At 37.7% G+C, this 11,858-nt stretch overlaps 2 protein-coding genes across 6 annotated transcripts in view; one reads left to right on the top strand and one right to left on the bottom strand.

Annotated features, from left to right (window-relative positions):
• The first annotated feature begins 1,405 nt into the window (after nt 1-1,405).
• Nucleotides 1,406-9,122, top strand: C7H1orf146 (chromosome 7 C1orf146 homolog). The gene is made up of 5 exons (XM_075508380.1): nt 1,406-1,526; nt 3,515-3,608; nt 4,730-4,898; nt 7,486-7,564; nt 9,003-9,122. The coding sequence occupies exons 1-5, from the start codon at nt 1,458-1,460 to the stop codon at nt 9,120-9,122; spliced, it is 531 nt and encodes a 176-aa protein (XP_075364495.1). The 5' UTR covers nt 1,406-1,457.
• Nucleotides 8,985-11,858, bottom strand: part of GLMN (glomulin, FKBP associated protein) — a 24,030-nt gene continuing 21,156 nt past the window's right edge. For 4 of the 5 annotated variants that reach the window (XM_075508378.1, XM_075508376.1, XM_075508377.1 and 1 more), the window contains exons 18-19: nt 10,394-10,476; nt 8,986-10,258 (exon numbers count right to left, since the gene is read on the bottom strand). In XM_075508378.1, the coding sequence (XP_075364493.1) occupies nt 10,151-10,258; nt 10,394-10,476 (191 nt within the window). In that variant the 3' untranslated portion in view covers nt 8,986-10,150. Of the gene's footprint in view, nt 10,259-10,393; nt 10,477-11,858 lie in introns of all 5 variants that reach the window. The other variant, XM_075508379.1, reaches the window with a different exon arrangement.

The following is an 11,858-nucleotide window of genomic DNA, read 5'->3' as shown; positions in this document are numbered from 1 at the left end:
CCAGAAACAGCTGCAGAATTAGCCGTCCATTAAAAACACTCCCTCAAGATTTTTTCCCTATGCAAAAGCAGACTATTTTGCACACAATCCGTACTTGTACGGCAGCAGTCTCTCAGGCCAACACCAAGTTTCTGGAAGACTTTTATAGGGACACTTACAAGATGGTAGGGCTTTCAGCAGCATCACAGCAGAAGCCAGTCCCTGTATGCTGCAGGGCAACGCGGAGCAGCAGACAGGAGTCAGGCGGGCCAGAGGAAAGGCAACGGGCTTCGGTGCTTCCTCTCTCCCGCCCGAGTTGCTTTCTTAGCAGTAAATTATGTGTACTTCATGTGGTTGCTGGGAGCTTTTGCTTGCCACCTCTTAATTCCTCAGATCTGTGAGGCAACGTTGGTTTCAGCTGCCGCACGTCCCCGGTAAGGAGCAGCCGCGGGAAGGAGGGACCTGCTTCCCGCCCTGCGGAGCCGCTTGATGCGACAGGGCTCCGCGCCCAGCTGGAGGCGGAGAGACACCGCGGCACCGGAGGCGACGCGGCCGCCAGCGCGGCACGGCGGGGCTGCCCGCAAGGCGGGAAGCGCGAGGCGGCTGTCTCTGCCCGCCGTCCCCAGGGCTCCCGCTGCCCCGCCTTGCGGCCGGCCCCGCGGGGCCACGGGGATTTCATTTTAGCGCCTTACCAGGTTTTTAAAATGAGGAGAGGCCCGATTAAAACTTATATTGGGAACCAACTGGCACAAAGGTTTCGTGGAAACCAGCTCTCCCGGCCGTCCCCGGCGGACATGCAGTGCCACCGTGCCCCAGGCAGGCGCCTCAGGGATGTGAGGCGAGGCCAGGCCCAGCCTCTCCTCCGGACTGCGCCTCACGCTCTTGCCAGGGAGCTTCCGTGTCCCCAGCTGCACCACAGGAGCCTTACTGAAATAGAAACGCCTGCCAGGCTGGATATCCAGGAATATTTTCGGAAGAGTGAAATGCAAATGTACATGAAAAGAGCTAGTGCTCAGGCCTGTGGCATGGTGGGCTACACCAGGCTGGGCAGGAGGCCTGGGGCAGTCTTCCCAAAAGTATCTTAATGTAAAAGGTCCACAGTGACAAACATGCCCTGTGAAAATAAGGCAAATGTTCCTTAGTCGTTTTAAGTGCTTTTAGGAATGTTTTTCTGAAGTTATTTATTCATTATGCTGGTCTCCCTGTTACGCCTTATAGAGGAAGCCCTCTCAGATGCAGATTCTTTAAAGCCATTTAGGTATCTAATTGCCATCTTAAATTGGTTCACTGGTAGTAGGCAGCTGTATATATTTTGGAGAATTGGGTAGTGCCCTGGTTTTAGATCTTTAATGGATCTGTGTGCCTTAAACATTTCATCTCTTTCATTGGCAGGTAATATTTGTCATCTTTCTTTTTCCAAGCTTTTCAGAAGGTGGTAGCTGAGATTTCACTGCAGAGCCATTAAACCCCTGAAAAAAATGACAGAAGGTGGTGGGCAGGAACAGTCAAGATGGATAACAACAGTTATTATGAGTACAGCTCTGCAGGTACAATACCACTTGTGAAGAGCAGCATCTGACTCACTAAGAAATGCTGAAAGAAGCATTTCCTATATTCTATTTGTGGAAATATTTCCTGCAATGTCAATGAATATAGGTTTTTGAGGATAAAACAGTGACATTAGTCTGAAGTTGTGTCTACTATAGTTGTGTCCACTAAAAAGAACCGCTGGTTCTTTTTGTGTGCGCGTGTGGTTTTTCTCCTAGCTACTTCTGTACCTATTTAGTATTCTTGCCACCTGCTATTCTGAGTTATACTGCTTTAGGATTGTCCTCCTGACGCATCATTTTTGCACTGCACTGATGCTGCTTTCAATTAGCACTATGAATAATTCCATCAGAAATGTTTTTAATTTTCTGAATTTCTCCCTAAACACTTTATTTTCTACTATACAGTATCAACATTGGGGTAGATTATTACTCAGTAAGTGTGCAATTCAGTTTAAAATAGTGAGTCTTACAGATATTGATGTGTATTTATATCTGTTCATATCAGAAGCCTGGACTGTGTTCCTCAGTGAAGTGAAAGGGTATGTCAAGGAGCTAGTAATTAGTTCCTGCAGCTGAGACCAATTTCATGCCAGCTGGAGAGAATTTAGAGGCAAGAGGGCTTTGATTCACAAGCAAGGATATCTTATGCTAGCTTGGCTGATAAGGTTATCACCCCATCTCTGCTGTATAAATAGGTGAATGGTGTTGAAGTAATTCCTGAATTTCCTCAGTTTAAAGCCTGCTCTTATTTGCCTGCTTGTCTTGGAATGACAGCTTGTAAACTGTTCCAGTTTGGGAACTGCTTCAACGGCAACTTAATCCATAGTATGGTGAGAGGTATCAGGGGGCAGTGATCTCATCAGCTATACCAGTATAACTCACTCCTATTAATAAGGGCCCCAGCTCTACCTCAAAACTACTGCTGTTGGTAAGGACTCCCAGTGAGCAAAGATATGGAAATAGCTGAACACAAATCTAAGATGGCTTTTCTTTTACAAAGGCACTGCTTTGTATCAGTTTTGGTTATGAGCTTTCTCTTTTCCCTGTGCACCTATCCTTTTCTTATAGCTGTTATTTGTGTATTAAATAATTCACTGTCAGCAGTGGCTTTGAAGCAGAGATTTTTTTCCAAAATTGTGGTTATGCCTCATAAGCAGCTGTCATTGAGTGTTCCCTTTCCAGACCAATTGAAAGCATAACATTTCTGGTTACTGTCTCCTTCAGGGTTCACTTGCTATCCTGACTTTATTTTGTACTCTTCCACTAAATCACGACACTTCCCTATATAGGCAGGTTGGCTATGTTTTAAATGGGTAGGTTAAAGAACATGTTAGTAGCTAAAAAGGATTCAGTGATTTAATTTTTGAAATGTGTGTGTTTGAGCAGCTTCTGTAGAACATACTGCAGAAATGCTTTTTGCAGGCTGAAAAATATATTCAGAGCCACTCCATTCTGTAGATTATTATGTTGCATAGTGCCATGTTCTAGTTTTCCTGGGTGGATTGCATTCTGTCAAAAAGCTTTAAAGAAAATCATGTCCCATACAGATTTTCTGAACTATCTTCCAAATGAAATGCTGACGTCTGTGCAAATAATGCAGTCTAATTAACCGGAGTCATAGAAACACACTACTGTATGTTTCTCACTTCTGCAAATCCTCCTTTAGCACATCTTACAAAAACAGACTGTAAAATGTTTGAGCTTCTCTATGCATTATGCAAGAGTTTCCTGTGGCAAGCTGAATGTATGCATACAAAATTGTCATTCAATGTTTGATAACTTCCAATGCAATATTTCAAAATTTCATTAACTGAAAAAAATTAATATTTTACTACTTTTTTATTGCAAGTGGAATACAAAATATTTTTTACACAACGATGCTAAATTTCTATCTATAATGGTTCAGACAATGCTTTTAAGAATGTTTCTATCTAACTTGTTGACTGAAAACATATTTTAAAAATAACCTTTTAAAATTTATTTAGAATCATGAAATTTCTACAATTCTGCAGAGGCAACAACACCGAGTTCGATATTCAGAATCAGTGGAAATTGGATCTGTGATTTTTTCTCTTTCTGGTACAGTACTTTGAAGTTTATATTTGTAAAATCATAAGCTCTAATGAGGTACAAGATCAGGCCCTGTTGTAGGCTCCACTAAACTGAATAAAAGCTGCTTTGTTGGAATGTCGTGCAATAGAGGAAGGAGCTGTGCTGTGATTGCACATAAATCAGAGGATGGAGCGGAGAATGTTGAGGAGGAAACATTTTCATTGTTTTTTACTTTTTTTGGATGTATTGTAGAACAGCGACATTAGATTTGGTGATCATCAGCTGAACTGTTTAGTAAATTCTTGTTATAACTGAGCAAACATGTTGAGTGCCACTAACATGTAAGAAAGCCATCAAGATTTTTAGGATTCATGGCTGTAAACACAAGAGTGAACCAAGACCCTTGGCTTTCATCTTCCAAGTTGAGTTTGCAGACCTGGTGGTAGCAGAGGAGTTAGGGAGAGGATTCTTTGAGCAGGTTTGATTAGGAAATCACTGAAACTGCAAACATGAAATATCTAGCCTTCCTTTTTAGAGCAGAAGATGCTTTACACAGGTAGACGAGATCCTTATGCTGAAGCTTTCCTGAACTACAAGGATTAACAAGGCACACATTGGCCTAGTCTTTTGTATCCTCAATTGTTAAGCCTCCTACACTTCAGCCTTCTTAACTTTCCCTTTCAGAATGACTTAGTTGACAGGCTTGTAATTTCATTTTTCATGGTAGACAGTTTAGCTTACTTGTAAGATGTTACCGATGGGTCTGTTTACCTCATTTAGGTAGGGGACTTGCTGAGCTCTTCAATCAGTCTTTGCATTTGCCCTAAATTCATTCCATTATAGCAGTTGCTTGTTCCTGAAGCATGTGCTTTCAAAGGGATTCAGATGTCTGTACTTTGAGTGGATTTTTTGATGTTAACGGTCAAAAATAACCTCCGAGTTGTTTGCAGTTTTATCTTAAAAATAGTAGTCATTACTGGCCAGATCTCATGATTGCATTTCACTGTCAAGATCTGTAAATTCACTCGTGTTTTGTTCTATCACCTTTTAAACTAATGTTTGAATAAGAATTCTGCTTCCTGGTTTGTGGTGAGAACTTAATCACGTTAGTGCCATGACGTGTACGTCTATATCAATTTCTTCAATAGGTGTTGCATTTATACTGGCAGACACTCAAGACTTGCTTATGACAGGGGAAGAACAGTTTTTCAAAAGAACTCAGAAGTTCATAAACATTCATCGGAACAGTTTTTTGGTTTTGTCAGCTGCTCTTCATGGACCAGAAGAATGGAATGTCATGTTTAGGATTCAGAGAAGGTATGATTTCAACATCAAACCAGAATTTTTATTGCTAGGAAGAAATGAAGTAGCAGTCCTAGATTGGGAATGTTATTTTAGGTATTATTTTCAGGAATATGAATTTTATTTTGCTAATGCACTGGAAAATTATTTAAAGCATATGTTTATTAATGGCAAATGAAAAGAATACTAAGTGAATCAATCTGACATGTCATAGGTAACAAAAGCTATACAGAGCTAGAACAATTGAAATAATCAATGTTATTTTACACAAAAAATATAAAACTGGACATTAAAACTGGTTTGTTTAAAACTTTATCTGTGATTTCTAATGAAGCCTGAAAACTTGTATGTTTCAGTACATACCTGCTGAGAACAGTTCTCAGGTTGTGCTCCATACTTGTAGTCAAAACTCTTTTCTGGTAGGTACAGTAGTCCTAACTGCAGTTGATTTTCACTCGACATCAAAGAAGTGATTATTCTTATTCTAATGGAGTCTTTGATCTTTACCTCCTTGAAACTAGCACCAGTTTCGTTAAATCCTGGGCACACTGCCAAATGCTGATGAGTAGCAAAGTGTATGGGATGAAATGTAGGAAATCTATTACCCATTTGTGAAAATTCCATAAATTTTCATGAGAAGTCTTAAAAGCTCTGCCACCATTCAGCAAGAACATGTTATTCAGCTGATGGCAATGCTAATTCTCAATCTACTTTGTGGTTATGTACAACGGATTTTGTGCATGTGTTGATGACTAACAAATGTGATGTTTTGAAACTATATTCCATTTGGCAAGTCAGTCATTTTATTAAAATAAAGATAATAATTATGTCATTGCAGGCCATACCACATTGATGTTGACAAGGCACAATTATATTTTAGATGCAGGTGCTTTGTTACTACCTGGCACCTTGGAGCTCTGCTATTGTATGTAAATCACTGACTGAGCTTTTTCATTGGTGGGGTTGAAACTTGTGCCATATTCTCTCAAACTACAAGTCACCTGTTGGATTTGTTAGACAACAAAGTCCCCGGGTACTTTCAGGTCTTCCTGTATTACTGTTTCTTTCTGCTTATCTATGGTTTTGTTGCAATTGGGGAAGGATTTTTTTTTTTTTTTTTAACAAGAGCATTATAGGATCGTGGTTCAGCACCATGAACGCTTTATGTAGGGTTGTGTATATCATGGGGGAAGGGGGAGAAAAGCAATCTTGATCATCACAGCTCAAATGAGCATTCCACTAATATCCTCAGTAAATCCATATGTTAATTTTTAAACACCTTGGAGCAAAGACCAGCCTTGTGTTCTAATGGCCAGTATTCTGCCCATTGATCAAATTAATAAAATACGAGTTAAACTTAGACCTGCTGTAATTGGAAGGAAAACTATTGGTAGACATGGATTTTCGTGGATCTAGGTACAAGTAATTGTTTCTTTGTTGCACTTTGTTCATTCACGCTTTGCTTAGCCCATTGCTAGTATTAGCAAAGTTGCATCTATTTATTTCCTTAATGTACATCAAACCAGTTTCTGCAGCAGATTTTAGCAAAACTTGTCAGTGAGCCAAGTACCTACTCGTAGTGAAGGATGCTGCCTGTAAGATATCTTTTTGCTAATTAGAAGAATGGGCAGCCACGTTCAGAGCAGATACGTAACCAGCATGGGTCTTAATGTGAAGGAGTCCAAGTCATTTGAACAGATTGAGGGGAAGAACAGGTGGTGGTCACAAGGGGAGGTCACAGGGGAGTGTGCAGTTGAGCAGCTGGGCACTTTGTTGAAAAAATTCCTCATTCTTTGTTGTGAAGTCCCTATCATATTTTAGCTCTACAACAGAAAACGGCAGCAATGCTAACTTTGTTGTCAGTTACAACACACTTAAGATACCAGTCTTAAGGAGAGCCTCTGTGCTTGTCTAAGCTTTGATCTCTCTCTCTCCTATGACTGCACTGAATGACAACTGATGCTAGTATTTTAAATCTTCAGCTTCCATTCTCAAGAATGAATGCATATGAATAACAGCATTTATAGAAAGAGAATGAATTTTAGGTTAAATTATTTGAATGAACAAGTCTTTACAGGAAGTTCTTAGCAGAAATAGCCCATTATCTTAATCGCATCTGACACAGATTGCTATATTTAGATAGCACACTACGAAGATTTAGTTCAAATTCTGAAGTATTTTTAGCACAGTGTTTTTAGATACTTTCCTGTGTTCTTCCAAAGCCATAAAAAAACCCCAAACATTTTTTTACTGGCACTGAGAATGGCCAGTCTTTAATAATATAGCAGAAGAGGGTTTAGTTCTCTCTGAATGTACACATGCTTAAGAAGTGTTGATTGATTGTCAGAGAGCCCTAGAAAAAGAAATGAGCCCTTCCAAATCCCACCTAAACAAGTGGTACAGCAATGGGACAGATGGCTATACAAACAGCATGACCTCTCCAGTTGCCTTTAAAGATAAAAGCAATCTTCTATGTACTTGTGATGAAGGCATAGTAAGAAGTTGTTTACATCATGGGGGAATGCTTTTTGAGTTTTATGGCATAACAAATTAAATGTGCATTCTAAAAGTAACCTTAACCTTAATTTATTTCTATGTGCAGATTCCTGGGCAGTAATTTACGTATAATACCAGTTCATAATACTGCTGAAACTGTTAAGTTTATGCTAACTATAGCTAAGGTAAGTCTGGTTGCATATACTTAAAAACGTTAGTTCTTCAGAAGTGTATTAGCCAGGAAAAGACAAGAACTATAAAATAGTTATTTTTCCTTAATGGAGCTTTTCGGGTTATATTGACCACAATCCATGTAATATATTGAGGCAGGACTGTTACGCTGATGCTTTAGCTGAGTCTTTAAACTTTAAAAGCTCTTAATAGCATCTCTGAAGACAAATTAGATATTTAAGAGCTAATTCAGCTCTTACTTACCACTGTTAAGTTAGGATGTCTTTACTTCATTTACTAGTGCAGAACCAGCATGAGATCTAAGTATGTAATGACTTCAACTTAAAGTAAAAATGCCAATCTGAAAACACTAGTTACTTGTGGATTTTTAATGATGCACATACTAGTATATTATTTCTACACCTTGAGTGCAATTTATCTGTGTATCTGCAACATATCCTGTATGCATCAACACATTATTAATTAAATCTATTTACTGAACCTCTTTAATGCTCTTAAAGAGCATTTTTATGCTCTTTAATGCTCTTTAAAGAGCATTTTTCCATGGAAATTCTAACTTAGATACTAACCGTAACAGTACTAGCAGCATCCCATGTACCAAAAATGAAAAGAGCAGGTTGAATGACATGTTAGGAATCAAATAGGAATTTACATTTTCTCCTTTCCTGAAGTGGGCATCTCAAAATAATAAGCACTGACCTATTCAGAGTTTTCACCATTTTGAAAGTGTGAAAGCTACATCTCACTTATTATATGGCAAAACTTGTTAAATACTTATTACAATGTTGAACATTGTACTTAAACTTTTTATGGAATCTACTGATGTCTGGCCCAGTGTCTTAATAAAGCATTAACCTAAAAGCTTTTAAGATTACTGCTGATCCTATAAACTTGAATTTGTTCCTCTACTTGTTCAGAATGTTTACACCAAACTTCAAGAGGAGGGCCCCGTAAGAAGTTATGATAGTACATACCACAAATCTATCGGTTGCCAATACAGTATTTCTTACTGATGCAGTGCAAGGCTGGTTTAACAAGCTCATCTTTTGCCACAGAATCCCTAACTGGTATAGGGCCTAAAAAAAAAAAAAAAAAAAAAAAGAACTTTTTTGCCCCAGGTTAAAATGACATGGCCAAGGGAGCAATACCATCCAACCAATCCTGAGCTACCATACCCAACTCCTGGTGAAATACTATCCAGATAATCAGATGCAATGCTGACAGGACTGGTTATTTTAGGACTGGTCTTGCACCTAGAGGGATATATCAAATCACCTCTGTGTATATCGTTCCTGAAGATCTACTTCAGAAAACACGATTCAAATTTCACTGCTGAAAAATTTTACATTTGTATTCTTTGAAAAATAAGATGCTGAATATTCTATTACCTAAGAGTTACTGTGTTCTACCCATATTTCTCTTTCCTCTAAGATAACTTCCAAGCCAGGAGCAGATGATACTCGTTACAAAATGGCAACGACAAAAGCCCAAATAATACAAAACAGTCCAGTTTGGAAGATGCTTCAGGAGTACCAGTTGCGTTGTAATTAATTTAGTATTTGGGGGTTTTATTCATAAATAGAGTGGCTACATTTTAAACAAAATATAGAATGCTTTTAAATATAGTTACATTTCAAAAGACTGTATATACAACTTATGCATTTGGAATGAAAATTTATATTAAATAACTATACAGTGAAAAATAGCATACATTATACCAAATGTGCATTCTGAGAAAAGAAAACAGTGGTTTAACAGCACCATAGAAAAACCATCCTTATTTTTAACTTGATTCTGAATTTACAAGTTCATCTGTTTATAATAATTTTGCAAAATATTTAATATATCTTAAGGAAAACTTTATCATTAAAGATAATGATTAAACAATGATTAAGATAAAACAATTCCAAAATACAGGTTTAAGTAAGAAATATGTATTGCATAAACAGGTATACGTATGAAATCTTACACAGTGTGTTTTTTACACACAAGTGTTATCTGTTGCGTTAGTAAGTTTTAACATCTTATTTGGCTCAAAGTTGATGTGTTCTTCTTTAAACCTGGTTTCCTTTGCCATAGTGTTTCTACTATTATCTATCTATACCTTACAGTTCTGGTTGTAAATATAGGAGCTTGTTTGTCAACATTAAAAAGTGCTAATAAAAATACCTTGTGCTTAAACAGTGCTTTTTAATTAATGGTTCTCCAGTCACTTTATAAAAATCTTTGTAATTCGTAACACCAGTCAGCAACTTTTGAAAATTAACAGAAAAATAAATGTACAACCATATCTCCTTGCCATAGCACAAGAACAAAACACCACCACTTGTTTTTAGTTTCTAAACTTAAGAAAAAGCATCAAATTCTTAAGAGGAGTACTTTAGTAAATAGGCCATTCTCTGCGAATCGCATACAACAACAGCAAACGAAAATTAAAAAAGAACAGCAACAAGACTTATGAAGAGCAGCATTTGCAATTCTTTTAGAGGCCACTCTAAATTGCTGCTCTTTAAAGGCTGGTAGCCTCCTTTTCAACTAAAGTCTTATAGTCAAAATGATCTTGTAAGAAGGATGTTAATTCAACTATTTTCATCCATTACAGCTTTTATTTTCACTTCAATGAGTTCTTCTACTCGAGCTAGAACACTTTCTATTAAATCAAACGTGAAGAGAGCCGAGTGTAAAACCTGAAATGACAAAACAGATTAATGTTATTTTTATTAGAAGAATTTTTTTTTACCCACTGTACATATATGTTTGTCTCCAGATCGAAAAGAAAATTTCAGTACTTCTGAATACCTTTGAAGGAAATGCAAACTCACCTGAAGCTGCATTTCAGTCGTCATGGCAGGCATCTTTTCCCCACTAACAGTTACAGAACAAACTGTGTTAGAACTGTGTGCCTCTGTAGAAGGAAATAACCAACCAGAGATCAGGCTGCTGTTTCATGTAACTTTCAGAATGAAAAGAATATTTAATATATTAGCATTTCTGGACAGTAATTGTTAAAAAACACAAACCTAGGGGTTGACCAAACACAGGACAGAAGGTGCTGAACCTTAAGAGGAAGACAGTTTGAGCTAGATACTATCTCTACACTTTCTGTATCACATATGACTACATTGCTAACAGGCAGTATCTGCAACTCAAAACAATTTTATATAGCTAAAATGCTCCTTAAAAGGAAAAAAATATTAAATCTGGTCATTTTTGGATACATATTTAATATTTCCATATCCAGAGAGATAGTAGAAGGTTCTTTAGCTTGACTTAATGAATCCAGGCATGAAATACTCGTTTTATTAAGAAAAGGCTGCATGCTTCTCTGTTTGAGGCAGATTACTTGCAGCAGGCAAAACCATAAGGACAAGTCTGAAAACTAAGAGGAAAAACTCTTGCATTCAGACCACGTATTTGAAATTCAACACAATGCTTACAAAGATTATACACTGGTGAAAAAAGCTAAATCATTTACTATTATGAGTTAGATGTTCTCTCCTGAACTCAAATCTCTTTATGCTTTGTCAAAGGCTAGAGAAAAGTAACAGGGACTTAAAGAAAAAGCTTCCTGATTCATTTTAAAGAATTCCCTTTAGAAAGATATCCACAGGTTGCCTTCAGAAAAATTCCCCTTCTCTGCCTCATATAGTTTACAACAACAGAAGAGGATAAGACTGGGGCAAAAAGCCGTATGGACATTTTTGGTAGCAGAAGCAAGTTCCTTGGGATGTCTTAATTATATTGGAGACCACAAAGGAACGGAGGATCTGACACACACAGAGATGGCCTAAAGCAGCTATAGCTCTTACGCCCTGTGGAGTGTTTCTGCTTAACCTACAGCAGAATCTGATTCTGTGTGTCAGATTAAAAAAGTAATAAAAAATCCAGAATGTAATCCTTCAGGCTTTAAGAGAGCACCTATTTGCTGTGTGAATTATTTCTTCTCTTGTTAACCTCCCCACACCTAGTATGAAACCTAAGGGCTGTATATTCACAGAGACTTAGATGCTCCTGCCTAACCTTAAAATCAAAAGTATAAATGCAGAACAAGCTTTGAAGATCTTCATGGGACATTTCTATCAGGTTTCCATAAGGTTTACAAATGTGATGAGAGATAAACAAGTTCAGATTTTTCTAACCAATTATGAAAATTATTAATATACAATATAGCAACTACTGAATTATTATTTGAAATTTGGAATAGTGTCAACAGTTAAATAAAACATGATCTATACAGCACTCACCAATTCTTTGTTTCCAAAGGATTTCCAAAGTTTCTAAATACGA

The sequence above is a fragment of the Mycteria americana genome, chromosome 7 (genome assembly GCF_035582795.1).
Source record: "Mycteria americana isolate JAX WOST 10 ecotype Jacksonville Zoo and Gardens chromosome 7, USCA_MyAme_1.0, whole genome shotgun sequence".
NCBI classification, from domain to species: Eukaryota; Metazoa; Chordata; class Aves; order Ciconiiformes; family Ciconiidae; genus Mycteria; species Mycteria americana.
This window is presented reverse-complemented; position numbering and strand designations above follow the sequence as displayed.

Bases quoted from the DNA above. Each gene is read 5' to 3' on its own strand.
- C7H1orf146 (XM_075508380.1), top strand. From the start codon at position 1,458: ATGACAGAAGGTGGTGGGCAGGAACAGTCAAGATGGATAACAACAGTT. The intron at 1,527-3,514 runs GTACAATACCAC...AAATTTATTTAG, and splicing joins TTATGAGTACAGCTCTGCAG to AATCATGAAATTTCTACAAT. The intron at 7,565-9,002 runs GTAAGTCTGGTT...CTTTCCTCTAAG, and splicing joins TTATGCTAACTATAGCTAAG to ATAACTTCCAAGCCAGGAGC.